The sequence below is a fragment of the Denticeps clupeoides genome, chromosome 13 (assembly GCF_900700375.1).
Source record: "Denticeps clupeoides chromosome 13, fDenClu1.1, whole genome shotgun sequence".
NCBI lineage: Eukaryota > Metazoa > Chordata > Actinopteri > Clupeiformes > Denticipitidae > Denticeps > Denticeps clupeoides.
Window position 1 is genome coordinate 9,785,907 of NC_041719.1, and position 18,223 is coordinate 9,804,129.

Consider the following 18,223-nt stretch of genomic DNA (forward strand, 5'->3'; position numbering starts at 1 on the left):
CATCATTTGTTTTTTTTGCTTTAAAAGTTGGCAATTCAATCACGAACAGCACCAATGCCATTTTTCTGTTTTTGGAATAGGAAAGTATCACAATTGAAATCTGATGATTGTATTTAAAATGGAAAAAAGGACAAATTCTAAGAGGGACAGCTGACAAAAAATTGTGACAAAAAAATGGCAAAAACTGGGGAAGGACGAGGCTGATGGAGAGTCAGCAGAAACCAGCAAATTGGAAGAAACCAGTGATGAGGAGGTTTGGTGAGGAACCAAACATGTCCCACCCACCTGTCTCTGAGGTCCTGGACCCATCATTGGGGAAGCCTTGGTTGCACAGCCCCAAGGCCCACAGCCCCAAGGCCCACTGCAAGACCCCACCTGTCCCGGCGCCCCATTGCCAAGCCCTGTATTCCAGCTGTCCGGTTTCAGGAGGGCTGACTGTGTCCAACCCAATACCCATGCTACCAGGCAGGCCAGCAGAACTGACTGACACACCCTGACACTCACTGGCCCTGGCCCTGTCCCTGCGCGTCCTGCCTCCATTCTGGACACTGGAGTGCATTGTTTGCCGCCACCAGCCCCACCGCCTTCAGTGACTGTTATACCGTATCTAATAAAGGATCAAATTATCTCTCATCTTATCTGGTTTTGCGATCTTGTGGGAGGGCTCTGGGATGCCTAGACACTCCAGGCCTTGCATGGGTTCTAATCATTCCTAGTTTAGTGCTCGTTCAGTGAGGGTGATTAAAACTCTTTATGAGTTCATTTCTCCCTTACCCACTTTTGCTGTATTAATGTTTGCGGCTCTTGCATCTCAACCCGATGTGGTATGACAGTGAATTAATGGTGTGTATGTGCATACTGTGCATTGAAGTCTCTGACCTGCACCCAATGTCCTGGGATTGGCTCCTGCAGCATTGACGCTGTTCTTGGGGCCTGTGGAGGCCAATAGCCTGCTGAGATCAGTGACATTGTCTTGGAAGTGTATAGAATTGCTTTAAAGAGAAACATAATAATAACATAATAAACTAAAACTGTGATGGAAACATTATAGGTTGCTGTTCAGTAAATTATGTTTCAATTTGTATAGAGTTGTCTTAAGTGAATGTGTAACACTTATGCTTGCAAAGATGTGTTTTGTCAGGGTACCTGATTTCTACAGCAACACTAACAAGCTCGCTCCAAAATATATTACACAGAGAATTAAATCATTTAAAAATGTTTGCTACATAGCGATTAAGCCTTTGCGTATTTGTCATTGGCTAATTTTAGATGAAACGGCTCCCCCTCGGTGGCGGGCTGTGAAACACTACTCTGCAGAGTGTGGTCTACAAGCGGCCAGTGTCTGGTGGGAGCGTGCAGCGCTGCTGTAGTGGATTAATCAATGTCATCATCTACGAGAGGCAATTAAAACCCAGGGTTACCAAGTTAACCCTGTTCCCTCTCTTTCTCGCACCCTCCCAGTCTCTCCATCTTTATTTTTGCTGTCATTGTGGATGTGCAGAAGAGAGCAAGAGGGCCAGATAAATAGGAGGAGACTAGATGATTGGATAATAAACATCCAGCAAATTATCAGCATATGGAAAGATGGGAATAGTGAAGCACAGTTTGTTAGTTTGAACCTTAACTTGAACCGGAGACTTTTTACTGAATATATGTATTGTGTGTGAAGAGCTATAAGGGAGGTGTAGTGCTTCCATAAATCCCCCATTATATATCACAAATTAATCCATCCATCTATATATGGATATGGACCGATCATACATATGAGGGTCATGGGATTTGAAGCCTATCCCAGGAACCTTCAGATGTAAGGCAGGAGCCTGAAGACACAAAGTGGGGTGGTATTAACATAGTGGTTTAAGTGGTTTACTGGTTAGCATAGTGGTTTAACCTTTAGATCATTCCTTACCCATTAGGCCACTGCTAGACACTCACTCATGAACCACAAAGACAACAAAGTCACAGTTTCAAATCCCACTTACTTCTATTGTGTCCCTGAACCAACCACTTAACCCCGAGTGTCTCCAGGGTGACTGTCCCTGTAACTACTGATTGTAAGTCACTCTGGATAAGGGTGTCAGTTAAAATGCCACAAATGTAAAGTGTAAAGTTTCCACTGTGTCACCAGGCACCTGACATCTCGTCTGAAAAAAAGTGACCATTGATGATCTGGGCAGGTGGTGACTATCAGATTGTACAGCTACAGACGTACACATACACACACACACACACACACACATACATACATACATCACTCACACATAGGGCATCTTTAAGGCCAGTCTACCTGCCACTTGAGTGCAGGCACAACATAGGAGTTACTCATGAAGTTGCCAGTCAGTGAGTGTCTTAATACAGAGAGGCTCAGACAACAGATTTCTTCCTAATGCATAGTTTGAACATGGAATGTCATGCGGCTCGCGACAATGCCTGTCTGAGCAAGCCAACTCTGTGTCACCCTGACTGCGAGAGCGTCTTCTCTCTAACGAAGTAAAACCAGACACTGGAGGTCAGACCTATGCGCAGTCCTACACATATCCTCATCCCTCTTTAGTGCTGTGATCATTTAAGGATGAAAGTGGACCCAATGCACAGTGGGACAGCTCTCCCGATTCAAGGACATTCTGTGTGCTCTCTCCAGAGAGCCCTTCACCAGTGCCATGAGCAGGGCGCTAATGGGAGTAGTAAGTGGGTATGATAGCATGTTCTTTGTACACAAGGAGGAGAACTGAGGGGATGGCACTAGGGAATGGAAATTGTCTGTCTCTATGGACCGCACTTGCTGAGATGTGCTGAGAGGATAAGTCGAGAGCTGAAATCATTGTGTGAAAACACATTGAAAATACGTTGGCAAGATCATGCTTATCACAAAAATAATAACCTATAAATAAATAACTGAATTGGAGAAGGAATGCACAATTGTGAAATTCTGGACCAATAATGTTGACCATAGCAATTTGGCCAATGGCATATATTGTGCGTGGGAGTATTTGCTTATGTTTCATGTTCTTGTTATGAAACGTATCCCTCATCATAAAAGATAACTTTTCCAGTTAATGGGAAAAAACTGTAGGTGGAGAAGATAATATTTCCATGTCAGACCACAAGATAGCACCTTTTGTGCAAAACATCAGCCAGAGGCATCTGAGAATGTCATATTAGTTGATGCTAGGAATATGGCAAAATATCACCGGACAATGAAATATGACCAATATATCAATACAACTTCTAGCTATTTTTGACATTTATCTGATTAAATTGTTGTTTGGCATAATCCAGTGTACTTTTACCTTAACAGAATAAAACACACACACACACACACACACACACACCAGAAGCAGAATAATGGCAGACCAACAACAAACTTGTAAATCAATCTGTTTGTTGTATGTTGTATACACTGATTTTGAATATTAAATAATCAAAATCACAACAAAATCATCAATTAAAATCTTTTATCTTCTTTGCAAGTGTAAAGTGTAGTTTTTAAATAGACAAGAACCTGTTTCATTTTAATGTGCAGCAACGCAAAATCCTGGCAGCATAAATAATTCAGAGACAAAAGTAAGTAAATTAACACTGAATCTTTGACTTCAGGCTTAATTTAATTTTTAACTATTTTTAAATTCCAGTTCCCTTACAAATAGATTTTCAGTTTGGCTCTTTAAGATTCATCGCCCTGCCTCTGATGATGCTACTTTGCAGAAAGGTTGTCTGGTAGAAATGTCCTTTCTGGCAAGATAAGCTAAAAAATATTACCTGTCTCGATGCCCTAGATAGATATTTTTGTGTGTGGCAATTATTATCAATCTCTCTGGCCCTGGAGGGATTCTCACTTCAAAAAATGTTGGATATCCCAATAGGGCCTTTGTTACTGTGAAAGCAAGAGTGGCCATTATATCCATCTTTCTACCTTCTGCAAATTATTGCAACAAAATAGCAGAAACAACCATCAGTACGCAAGAAAGTAGGTAAGAAATTGTTTATTTTATCTAAATACTGCGGGCAATATATGTAGAGGGGTCTCTCTGTGTTATATGAATGGCCAGTGCTAATTGACCAGTCTGTAGCTATACATGTGTCATTTGTTAATAGGTTTCCTAATATACACTACTCACAATAGGTTAGGGATATTGTGAGATACTTAGTGGATGTCATACATAGGGAGGCAATTATATTGGGATAGGGAGGCAATTGTATTGGGGTGATAGACACACCTCATTTTGGGTTTACCATGTAATGGTCTCATTGTGTACAGGTGTACCTTATATTGGGGTCAATATCAAGAGACAACCTTTCTCAGTGTGGCATCAATTTCATCATTCTGTGGGTATAAAAAGCTGGTATTGTCAGTAATTAATTCCAAATTCATCATTCAAACAGCCATGAACACACAACGTCACTTAACGGACAAGCAGTGTCACGTGGCCATGGCGTGCCTTCGGGTCGGTGGCAGGTAGTCAGATGTTGCTGGTGAACTTCAAAGAGTCATGAGCAGACTTGCATCAAGACACAGAACTACTGGCAGAGTTCATGACAGACCAAGGAGTGGAGCCCCACGAGTGACAGACCGCAATGATGTCCAGTACCTAAGGACCTATGCAACATCATTATGCAACTGCCACACAGCTGCAGGACCATTTACGAGATGCGAGGGGTACTGGGGTACTAATGTTTGCAGTGACCATGACCTTGCATAAGACCATGTGACCTAGAAAAAGCAGCAGTGGTCCTGTTCAATAATGAGTGTAGCATCAGCGTTGCTGGAGAAGGCACGGTGAGCTATGCGCTGAGGTCAACATGGTCTCCATGGTTTGCTTTGGTGGAGGAAGTGCAACAGCTGGCATCACCAGTCAGCGCAAAAAAGATTTGGTTATTTTACATGGCTCAGTCACTAAAAAAACACTGTTTTTACCTCAGATATGTCATAGAACCCATCATCATCCTCCAATTCTGCCAGCACCCCCCCAACTTTCTGTTCATGGATGATAATGCTCCACCACATTGGGGCAGAATTGTCATAGCTCGACTTCAGGAAGTTGGAGTGCCTCATATGGTATGGCCATCAATGTCCCCTGACCTGAACCCCATGGAACCAGTCTGGAACCAGTTGAAGCAGAGACTGAATGATCGTACCCCACCCCCACGTGACCTGGCAGAACAGCATGTAGCAGTGGAACGCATTGCCTTAGAACAACATCATGAGGCTAGTGAGGAGCATGAGACGTCGCTGATGAAAATTCTCATACATTATTTGTAATATCCAAGGGAACATTTACTTATTTCATAAAAATTAAGAGCAAATAGTAAATAACAATATCTCTAACTATTGTGAGTAGTGTAGTTTCAAATAGAAACCCTGCATAAGCAAGAGGAGAAATGTATCACACACACTATGCAGCTGTACAAAAGCTCTAAAGAATAAGGAATGGATGTTGAAATGGAATTTAGCTCATTGATAGGTCATTCAAGCATGGGCTGTTACATTGTATTCAGTGTCCAGGAGAGAATTCATGTCTTCTTCGAGAGCAGACTCATCTTTAAATAGCCACAGCCACCTACACATAGCAATACAAAAGAATAAAACTGATGCGAGAAAATGTTCTCAAAACACTTTTTTATAACTCAGTGAGTAATGTCTGAATTATTTTCTGTGCATTTATGTGTATACATTTATACTAGTGCCCTCTAGTGACAATTTGCCCCCTCGTTTTAATGAATGTGTCTCATTAGGCAAATGAGATGGGAAATCAATATGATATTATGGTAAACTTATTAATGAATAAGTACTCTGTCCCTGATGCTTATTCACATGGTGAATGCAACAGACCAGTCTTTCTCTGTCACAGTAATAATGAAATGCAATAGAGACACCCAGAGAGGACACCTTGCCCCAAGACTATATTCCGTTTGCTGATACCTAAACATCCCTAAACATTATACATTTACATTTAAGACTTTTTGCAGACGCCCTTATCCAGAGCGACTTACAACATTATCTGACTGCTACGGGTGCTTAAGACAATAATGCCAGGATTAATCTCACAAACAAAGCTGTTTCTGAAAAAAAACAATAAAGTAAACTGTTTATTCAAATAAAAATCGGATATGTTTGGGGGAAAAAAATCAGATATGATCTCAGCCCAGCACACATATTCTTTCAGGTCATGAGGACAGTTAGTGCATGTGCATCATTTAAATGGGGGAGAGAAAATGCACTATGGGAAGAGGAGGCAGTCCTTGGGTCTTGTAGTCTTGTAGAGTTTATTTGACATTTATCACGGACCTTAAGTTTACATGAACTTCTTCAGTAAAAATAAAAATATTCAGAATTCAAAGCGTTGACCTTCACAATCTTGTTTAGCTGTTTTGGCTGCACAATGGAGACTTACACAATAATGATCATGTGGTGTAGCTGATCAGTGAGTAATGCTTTTTGACAGACGTATGCTGTGGAGTCAAGTCTGCAAAAAAAAAAAAAAAAAATCTACCTGCTGTTAAAAATACAGGCGTAGGAAAGATAATGTTCCCAGTGATTAATTTAAAGCAACGTGAGTCATCTGAAAAGTTTACGCAACACCAAACAGACAAGTGCACAACTAAAAATAGATTCAACGTCCCATAAATAATGGGCAAATATGACAAGCCACTGAGGTGGTTGAAACCAAGAAGGATGAAAATTCCGGATAGCAGGCGGCATCTGTTACACAGCCGAGGTGTTTCATCCTCTCCTGTGGCATATGTGCAATCAGCAATTGCAGCCCGGCCTAAATATTACATAGGATGGCATTAAAGTAGTTCAACACCCCCCCCACCCCAGCCCAGCAGTCAGTAGTTCACTCATCCTATTAAGATGAAATGTGAACCCTGTAACCCTTCCAAGTGAAGGGGACTGTGCTGTTTGGGTAACCTCTGACCTCTGGGTCCCAGCCAGACTGTAATCCCGGAGAGTGTAATCACAGCACCTTTGTGCACCTAATGACGGGGCTAACGGCCCCTAGCCTCCCAATTACCCCCTTATGGGCTGATCTAATGGCAAGCCACCACTCCGAGAGCAATTAGACAGAGGCTTAGAGGCTCCTGTGTCTACCTGTGCCCCCTTGAAATGTAATGTACTCCAAACGGCTTGGATAAGAGGCTGGGCAGGAAGTCACATTCTCAGAGCGGCTCAAGAAGAATAAATAAGCAAATGCATTTGAAGAAAGAGAAAAGCAAGACAAACATCTGAGGTTGCAATTAAAACAACATCCCAGAAACAGGGCCTGCAGAGCCCTAGAGCTCAGGAAATGGTGCTGATGTTCATTTCAGACACCTGCAGCGCACCATGAGTTCAGCGGAGCTGTCTGGCACCCTTCAGACGTGACCTTTCCCTGATGCTTGTCTGTCTTGTCATATTTGAGCTGCGTGGGTGAAGAGGACCATGGGTGATGGGGGCCAGGGTGAGTGTCGAGACTGAATGTGCACACACTGCGGCGGCTACGGGAACAAGAGCCCGGACCGCAACCGCCACCGCCAGCCGCTTAATTATTCACATCCAGCTGGTGCCCACAGGGCACTCGGCTATCCAGGACACACGCACATAAAAAAAGAGAAGCAGTGCTGCTGAGAACCCTGGGGTGAAACTGATAGGTTTCTTACAGCAGCATTTAAATGGACAAGTCCAAGAGACGGGTCTTTTAAATAGAAGTTCAGATCTACGGCTCTTTTTTTTATTATTTTCTTAAGGACTTTTTGAACAGGTCATCAACAGCAAAATATGAAGTAGTGGATTTCACTCTATAAATGCAATTTGTTTGTAACTTTGGTTTCAGATTGGGTTCCTGCACAATATGCTGCCGGCTCCCACCATCACAGGCCGATATTTCCTTCTGATTGGAATGTACGAGAATGGTTTTTTAAGCACTGTGTAGTACTTTTTTAGACATTTATTCTCTTACCCAAAAGGCAGCTTCAGACTTCTCCTAATTTAATATGAAGGTCACGAGCGGGGCCAGATAACTGCACAATGCTGAAAACATTGTGCTCTTATCTCAATTCTCCATCCTCTGCTCTCCTCACATTATCTTGCATCTCTGACCATGGCTAAATAACCTGTTAAGTACCCCAATGACATTGCCTCAAGGGCTGCACCAGATAGAGCATTTTTTTTTCCTTCTTCTTATCCGACTGTTGTGTTTTTGGAGGCCAGTGAGAAAAATGTGACAATATGCCAGAGATATTGCGCCACCAATAAACAAAGAACAACAACGGGAGGTAATGTTTTTTCTTTTTTCTTCCAGAGCCTTCTCGGCAAGTGATCGAGTGTGTGATAAAATGTCTAGGTTGAGCCAGTCATGGGGACACAGTGAAATACGACAGCTCTGTCCTTATAAGGCCGCTGCGCAGGAGCCATGGGAACACTGTCACCCGCACTGTGTCTAACAACGACAGTGACCTGTGCAGAGCCTCTTCCGTAATCTCACATTTAATCACTATTTGTTTATAATGTCATGGGCTTAGAAAGGACGCTGCCAGATATCTAGCTGAGAGGGTCCCCATCTCCTGACATCCAAACTGACTCATAAAGCTCTAATTAGGTTGACCAGACATCGAGAAGATCCCAGGACAACCCTGTGATTTGTTTTAGGTGTTAAAAAAAAAAGCCCACGTGTCCTGGATTTTAGGTCAGAACGAATTAGCAGGAGTGCGCTAAATAGGGCAAGGCGCTCACTGATGCACACAACATGTAAACTGTGTTTTGGCAGCTCCCTCACAAAAATGACGGACTTTTTCTTTTTTTCAAAAGTCATACCATGGATCATGACCCGCTTGAGTTTTGGATAACAGCCTAGTGTTGCAGAGATCCAAAGGGCATGGTCATCACTTTGCAGAGAATGCTTAGAAAAAAAAAGAAATGGAAAGTATTTATTTACATACAGTACAGGACAAAAGTTTGGACACACCTTCTCATTCAATGTGTTTTCTTTATGTTCATGGCTATTTACATTGGTAGATTCTCAATGAAGGCATCAAAACTATGAATGAACACAAAACTATGAATGAACCATTTCAGGTGACGACCTCTTGAAGCTCATAGAGAGAATGCCAAGAGTGTACAAAGCAGTAACCAGAGCAAAGAAACTAGAATATAAAACATGTTTTCAGTTATTCACCATTTTTTGTTAAGTACATAACTCCACATGTGTTCATTCATAGTTTTGATGCCTTCAGTGAGAATCTATCAATGTAAATGGTCATGAAAATAAAGAAAACACATTGAACATTGAGAAGGTGTGTCCAAACTTTTGGCCTGTACTGTATATATACACGTATGAAACACATCAAATCAGATCAGAAGAATTAAATATAGAGCTAGCCCATACACTACAAATCACACATACAATTATTCCTCTATGAAATGTAACACATATAAAGGTTGGGGCAGTGGTGGCCTAGTGGTTATGGAAGTAATCAGAAGGTTGCCGGTTCAAAACCTGATCCACCAAGGTGCCACTGAGGTGCCACTGAGCAAAGCACTGTCATCACACACTGCTCCCCGGGTGCCTGTTGTGGCTGCCCACTGACCACTGATGACTTTGCATGACTTTGACCTCAGCCAATCAGACTTGCACATTATAAACCAATTCTTGTTTTGGGGGCGTCCAGACGTCCTCATTCAGTTTAAGGTAAATGCGTAAAGAAGATAAATAACCAATGCAAGCTCCGAGAAGAACTTAAAAACGATATAAAGGTGACCATAAGACTGTGAGAGCTCCATCAACCGCCAAAGAGAATCGCAAGGGCCATACCTCAACATGATACTTGCTCATCGTTATTGTACAGGGTGTTCTGCCAGCAAGGGGGGAAATGTGCCAAGTGAAAATATACAGCCAGAGCAATGGGCTATAATCCATCTGCCTGTATGAATTTAGTCTCTCTTTAAGTGCAAGGGGGACAAAGAGAAAGTGCCATCATGATTCCTCAGAGGTGGCAGTGGGCTCCGAATACAGACACTCTGATTAGATGGGCATTGTAACACGTTATTAATATTGATTTGCAGCCCCCAGGAATATCAATTTCATTCCGCTGCCATCGATTGCTGCTTGCATACCCTAATGATGGGCTTTTTGGCCTTGAGTTTGCCGCTCTGATGCTGAGTCGGTGAGACAGCAGGAACTTCCTGCTCTACAAACAGAAGACAACGATGGGTACACAGCCAGGTCCCAAAGGGGAAATACAATATATCGACAGATATACAAAACTTACATTTTTATTATTACTTGCTAGGGCAAATGGAAAATTACTGATGTCTTTCTCGTATTATTTTGCCACTAGAATGTCTCACCATGAAACCCAGGTCCTTTGTTATTCTATTCCAAAGGCGTTCTGCCTTGAAGACTGCGAATCCAGCATTTCTCCAGGATGTGACACAATATTTCCGTAACAATGTGCCGCTCTAGTAATTGAAAAGTGCTCGATCACATTGTCATGCTGTTATGAAATGCATAATTCTGCCCCGTGCCCTGTGTGCTCAAATGAGTAGATATTTGTATTGTCTGTATATAGTTGGTCTCGCTGTCTGTGCAAACAGCCAGGGTGGAAAAATCGCGGCTGCTGTCAAGGCCGAGTGATGGGGGAGGAATATTCATCAGTCGTGGAAATACAGGGCACGCAAAAAAAAAAAAAAAAAAAAAAAAAAAAAAGGGAAGCATTTAAGGCTCCCGCAATTCCTGTTGTACCTGTTATGGAGGGTTTTTTTTATGCTTAATTACATTCAAGTGTTTATATTCAAGGTGTGTGCGGGCACACACCCACACACACACACTTCAAAGGGCTGTAGTGATGTCCTTCGGAAAACACTCAGCTCCACTGAACACTGGGCACCAAGCAGAGTTCCTCATGCTAATTACAAGGGTGTTTGCATGAATGTAGAACTTTTTAAAAACTTTCTTCCACATGCCATAAGGCTAAAGTTCTAAACAGAACCGCTGGACACAAAGTCATTTGCAAGTTAAATGTAAAATCACGATGCACGGCATCCTAACCTCTGCATCTGAAGGGACACTTCATGCATTGCTGTAAAGACATTACAGCGGTGAAAGAAAGAAATTTTTTTTACGTGCTTTCAAGTTGGTTGCAAAAGAACAATCAGGCCGCAGGGAAAACATTAAGCAACAGATTGGAGTCTTCACTAAAAGCAATTAACCTGTAACACAACGAGGAGCGCCACATTAGGCTTAAACATAACATTATCATTCGTTATTTCGCACCTGCTTCCTCAAAAATACAATAATTTCTAAATGCAGCCACATCTCCTGCGGTGCCTCTGACTGGCACCCTACCAGCACGTTAATAAAGCCCTCACCAAAGATTAATAGAATTCACTCTATATAAATTACGCTTGGCCTTACCCTAAAAGCACTGTTTTCTAATCTAACTGAACGTGGAAAGTGCACAAGATCCCTCTTCTGATGCAGAAACCATGAGACTATTAGGATAAGCAGGATAATTAATCTGCTAGAGGTCCATCACTTAGGTAGACCTTGATTCGGAGGCAGGACCAGCTCTGGTTTCAGGAGCAGAATTATGTTTAGGTTCTTCATTGTGCCACTAGCAGTAGTGTTATCTTGCACTGCACACACACACACACACACACACACATACACACACACACACACAGAGTTTAAATTCAAGTGTGCTTCATGAAAGAGAAAAAAAAATGCAACCAATCCCAGTCCAATGGTCCTGTTTGTTTCTACTTGTATATTTGTCATATTGTTCCAAATCCTTTCAGACAACCCTATTTCTAGAACCCTAACCACAGAGCAGAGTTTCAAAGTGCTACCGTCTATTGTCATTTTTAGTCATTAAATAAACCCCTTGCGCAGTTGCCAGTGCTGACTGGACGCATCCACTTTATTGTGATCTTGACAGCGAGGCTCGCAAACGAAGATGCAGATTACTTAAATCAGGGTCGGGCCTTTCTGAAATCATGCGTAAAACGTTGCTTTCAGGGTAATTAATTAATTATCGGACTAAAATGCAGCACCACAGCCTTTTACCTGCTACAATCATTGCGAATAAACATGACCTGTGCAACCCCGCTGGATTAGATAATTTTTTTTACGTGGACGCCCACATGAACTCATTAATTCACATGCAGGTTCCACTGAACCAGCACCTGAGGTGAAATTCTGATTCTTCGTATGAGTGTTTAGTAACGATGTTAAGCAATAACGAAGATTGATAAACAAGCAGTGAATTATTTAGTTCCTTTCAACCATAAAATGGTCTTGGTTGAATAAAGGGCAAATGCACTTTTTCCCGTATTATGTAAACACAAGCGGAACTGACCTCTTGTCACGCCTCATCTGCATGTTACGCAACTCATGCACCTTAAACGCCCGCAGATATCGCAAAACAAAGACCAATCTAGCATTTCTACAGATCCCCTATACTGGCACACTGGAAAAAGGTAAGAATCAATGCACTTCTTTTCCCACTTTATAATTGGTCCCACGCACCCTGCTGATAATGTGCGGCCTCAGACACCCCGCAGATCTCCACGCCGTCCCTGGCACTATTATGTTTTTTTTTAGGGGAAAAGGCTATGTGCACTGAATATCTAGCAGTATCAATTACCAAGTGTAATTAGGAGTGAGTGTCTTGGGGAAAAATACCATTAGAGAGGACCAAACAGTGGGAAAGGCACTTCATCCAGGGATTTTTTCTGGCTAATCCAATTTCACTGTAACTGTTTCTCTACCCGCATGCTCTTTGAAGTGTAAATAGGAGCCAAATCTAGGAAGTAAACATAAGGGCACAGCAAAGAAATATCACTGTCACAACACAAGAGCCTATTCAGGGCTACACAATGTGCCAGCGAGCACAGGGACAATGCAGTGGGACGTGCATTTTAATGCCTCATCCTTTTCAAAAAGAGAACGTGTCCGTTCCAGTTCGCGATTGCCACCCGGCAAACGGACAAGAACGGAAAACCCAAAATACGGCCGGACTCGGATCTGCAAGCCACGGTCGCCGATAATTACGTTATTAGCATTTGTATCGAACCAATCAGGCCCGGGAAGAGCTGCTTAGCCTTCTTTCTCTCGCTCTCAGCCGGGTGTGGTTTCGTGCTTTCACTTATTCACGGTGTTCTTTGCGTAACACCCCCCACCCCCTGATATTAGCTACCAGAAAATCATCTTTCTCAAAAAGAGCACAATTGTCCCAATGAGATCTTTATCTCCTGTGCCCATAAGGACCCTAATGCAATTATCTTTGTAAATATGCCCTTATTTCCACGAAGCAAGTAATGAATATTAAGCACGCAAGTTTAGACGTGTTGTCTAAGTGATGAAAATGTGTTTTGTTTTCCTCCTCTAGCCTCTTAGGCCATTACAATGCCTCACATTTTTCTTCCTAACACAAAGCTGTAGAGCCGTTCTGTCAGTGGTGGCGATTGAAAAATAAATGTGACTAAATAAATAATAAAGACACAAAAAGGAAAAGACTGCTCCAGTATGGGATTGTCTCAGTTCAGCGGAGACTATCTTACCGAAACAAATATACATGCAATTCCTGATCCTTGGCTCAAAAACAATATCACGTCACTGGAGTCTCGTCGGCATTTAATTTAACATTAGTAGCTGCTCGGGAGACCCCTCTCAGCCTGGCAGCCTTGGCACAGCTTGGCTTGGAGTGAACAAGGCTGCTTGTCACTTGTGGGGACAGCCAGCGCTGTGCTTGGGCTCCAGTCTTTGTTGAAGGTGTGCAGGTTCCTGCGAGCTGCCCTCATCTGCGCTCCTGGAATATCTAATGTAGGGCGGTACCAGTCTCCAACACAAACACAATTCACCCACGATCACACCTACACATGTATACACATACACACATACACAATCGCTCTCTCCGCAAGGCGAGTAAATTATTAAAGAGTCTACTTATATTCGGTACAATATTTAGTATAATTAAATTATTGAGCCAAAACAACAAAAAAGGTTTTTGCTGTTTGTTTTGTTGAAGTGCTATTACATTGACAGACTGATGCATTTCCAGTAAAACAAGGTAATTATGGTGAATATCGTACTTAAAATAATGCCAATGTATCCTTGACCTCCTATATAGTGCATGTTCTAAATCAGCACCACGGACAACAAAACGCATTACAAAACTATTAACGTAGTAAATGCAAACAATAAACCCATGCAATAAGGACTTCAAAACTGAAACATTTAGGGAAGTTGGGTGATTTTCAAAAGTTCCTCTCAATGGCAATATGAGAAGGTAATATCTGACCATATTCAACTGGCTGAGCGCAATCTTAAAAAATATATATATATATTTATGAATATGGCTTGACATACTTACCTGTTCAGCATCTGCATTTCCTGAGCCCTGATACCATTCAGAATGTTATCCAGGACCTTTGGATCTGATATTGGCCCAGCTGTTTGCTTGCCCATGCTGTGGGCAACAAGACCAATAAACAGTCCCAAAGTGAAAATCCCAGCCCCTGCCAGGAAGTACTTGGCCATGCAGCTAAAGCTTCTCCTCTGGCCCTTGGACCCATAGTGGGACACAAAGTCAGCATCCTCCTGCAGCCGTTCAAATCGGCCGTGAGGCGAAACCGAGGGCTGGATGGGCTCAAAGTCAGTGTCTGCTCCCCCTCTGGCCAAGTTGCCAATGGATGGGTGACCCGCGCTTTTCAGCTCATAGTGGTCCTGGCCCGGCTCCTCCAGCTCCCTCTCCATCTCCCACTCCAGGTCCAGAGATGCAGTCCGCAGCTCCACACTGTCATGATCTTGCAGGCGACGAGGTCCAGTGTGACCAGCATACATCTTTGTGTAAGCCATGTCTTCACCTACACACACAACACAGATGATGCAACAGTGATAAAAGTCCTTCTCATAAATAGCTAAAATTTGAAGTGAGAGGTAGAAACATGGATGGTAAAGTAGATTTTCTTTGGACACTAATACATTTAATATTGTTGCTGACCAACCATTCAAACACAGTCACACGCATGAGCAAGAAATAAAAGTAGATGTAAAAGCTATGCACAGACAAAAATAAATAATAATATGACTACACCTGACATATATTGTCTGGCAAATTAATGTGAATGTGTTTAACAATCTCAACCCCTGTTTCTTCAGCCAGCAACATAGACTTAAAATATACTGTTAACAGATTTATAATGTGCAGCTGCTTAAAACGCCATAAAAAATAATGGGACCAAATGCATAAAATGAGTATTATTTCTTAATATGACACTCAAGCAATGTGATTCTAACACCAAAAAGGCAACATCTCTATTCATTAGGAGTTACAGGAGACTAAGGGATTACAATACTATGCCCCTTCTGGATATTGAGCATTTCACACATTCTGAAATGTGATTTGACAGTGAAAGAGTTCTCTTTGAACTGAGCCTTTGCAGGAAAAAAAGCATGAAAAGTGGAAATAAGACAGTAAAGAAATCCCTTTCTACATCAATCTCCATCACGCCACAAAGCCTCCATAATTTGGTGTGAAGATGCAGAGGAGAGGTCCCTTGGCCAGCATAAAAGACTTGCATTTAAACTCTGACCCCCTAGCCTGGCAGAGAGATGGGGTGTACGGCTCCCGTCTCCTCCTGTTGTCATTACCAAGTATGGTTCAGGCTGAGGAGAGCCCAATCCCTTCTTTCAGGAATGACAGATGACATTCCATCATGGAGACGTCAGCAATTTAACGCCTTTCAACTCAGCAACAGAGCCATCAATTAGACTGCGATGTATATACCTACTCTGACTTTTACCCATGATTGATGGGCTGCTGAGACCTGAGATGCCAGAGCGGCAGCATTTCGAACATGTCTGAGCTCGTTATCATAATCAGAATATTAAACTCTGTATAAGTAGAGAAAAAAGAAACTGCTGCGTAGCAACTACGTCCTGATTAGAGGTGACAATAAGATAATTATCAGTACAATTCACTTAGAAATCTCTACCTCGGGGCATATTTGCTAAAGTCATGTCAAAAATGTTGCCAGGATTTACCTTCTTGCTAGTTATGTGAATTTTGTAGAGGAGGAACTAACCACTCAAACAACCCTGTTTGTTTTGTTGTCCAGAAGACAATGAACAAAGTTTAAAATGGGAGGTGCCAACTGGCATGAGTAACAGCTCCCACACACCTTACTTCCACAATCTGGACAATGAAATCCCACTGCGGACATTCAGTCACAAGTGCAGTATAGTGCAAGCAGCGTTGCCAGATTCCTGATTAATTCAACATTAGGTCATCCAAAAATGGGCCTCAACACAACACACAAAACTGCCAATGCATTAATTAATTACATTAATTCAGCTGCCATAACTACACAACATGCTTAAATAACATTTGGGTTTGACATTACTTGTTATCACTTATCTTCTTCGCGTATTCCCCTTTGTTTCATTTGTTCAGATACAATAAACACTGTCATAGTTTGAAATCTGTAGACACCTCAGGACCAATGTCAGCTAAAGGATCAAGTTTGCAGAGGCTTTATTTGCACTTTATTCAAGAATTATGATTGGCAAACTTGTGAGCCTTAGATTCCCGAAAGTCCCACTAAAATGTGTCTTATATGGCACAACAAAAATATCCCCACTAATTACTGATGGTCCTCTGGCTGTCACCCCATCATAATACATTTTGGTACAAATGATGAAGCAGTACCTTTCACTTTTTTAACACATTCTCTCATAAAATGACAAGCAAATAATAATGTTTCCATATTCACAGTGTAGTTCATTGAACCCAGTCTTCATCTAATGTAATATGTTTGTAATACAATGCATATGTATAAAAGTCACACATGTGACCAGATTTTATTTATTTATTTGTTTGTTGTGATGAATGTCAATCTCAGCTCCAAAACGCCAGAAGAGTGCTTGAGGCGCTCAGGACAACATGCCAGGAAAGGCAGGGCTAACAGTCATCAGGCTCACTCATGTCTCCTGTCCTGACCTCCGTACCACATCCCTCTGGACTGGTCATGACTCTGTGTGTATTATGCAGCCGCAGTATATTTCAGTATAAGTGTCATAAAAAGCATGCTCAGAGAGCTAATAAAAATGGCTGAGATTTGCATCACAATCAGAAAAGTGTGATTCCAAAGTCCTAGCCTGGTTACATACAGTTTCTGTGGTGCTGTGCACGCGTATTGATAAATGCATGAATCCACAAAAAAAAAAAAATGGATTGGCAGTAACTTTGTTGAGATATATGTGAAGGTACAAGTCGGGGTTTGTATTGACAGAAGTGCTTGTATTGACCGGCTGGAGGAAGGAGAGAGAGTGAAAATTCCCTGGCAATGGCCCATTTACCCGCCATCTACGCTGACACGACCTTGTCAGTTGCCTTAGTTACAGAGTCAGCTGCCAATCAACTCAGCTGTTGCACATTTCAGTGCGTGACAGGAAAACAGTGTTGTGTGAGACCTTGAAGCTAATAAGATGGGATTGTGTGTCACAACGACAACTAATCTGGCAGAAAATGTGTACACTGATAAAAGCTGAAATCATTAATAGTGTGTGTTTATTAATACATTTATTTATCTGAAAGGTAAATTTTAAGCTCTAGACATCAGTGACAAGGCAGGTTTCTAGGCTGTTCACTGCATGCAGCTCATGAAGGTGAACTGCCACGCCCTCAGCCCAGGTCACCGTCTCACGTCTTTTGACTCAGATCCAGATATCTGATCGTTCCCATGAAATACCATGCACCACTGGCATAATACAATCACATACATACAACTCATGCAATGTTGACCTTGCCCTTGAGGACAGTGGTGGCCTAGTGAGTAAGAAAGGAGACCGGTGTTTGGAAGGTTTCTGGTTCGAATACCGAGGTGCCAAGGTGCCACTGAGCAAAGCACCGTCCCCACACACCCTGGGCGCCTGTCATGGCTGCCCACTGCTCACCCACTGTGATGGTTAAAAGCAGAGGACACATTTTATTTTGTGCACCGTGTGCTGTGCTAGAGTGTATCACAATGACAATCACTTCACTTTCACTTTCAATGTAAAGCAGAAGACACATTTCGTTTTGTGCACCATGTTTCACAATCACCTCACTTTAACTTGACCTGGCCTCCGAATTCCCTAATCACAAATCAGTAGAAAAACTAGATAAACACCTCTGAACTTTTAAAAGATCTGCTGCTATCATACCGTAGGACTCCTTTTGCCTCCTTTGCTAAGCAGGTGATTTA

General features: G+C 42.2%; 1 protein-coding gene across 2 annotated transcripts in view; it reads right to left on the reverse strand.

Moving 5' to 3' along the window:
* Nucleotides 1-18,223, reverse strand: part of naaladl2 (N-acetylated alpha-linked acidic dipeptidase like 2) — a 175,033-nt gene that overhangs the window by 106,016 nt on the left and 50,794 nt on the right. For both annotated transcript variants that reach the window (XM_028999689.1, XM_028999690.1), the window contains exon 2: nt 14,350-14,842. In XM_028999689.1, coding sequence (XP_028855522.1) covers nt 14,350-14,842 — 493 coding nt within the window. The remainder of the gene's footprint in view (nt 1-14,349; nt 14,843-18,223) is intronic.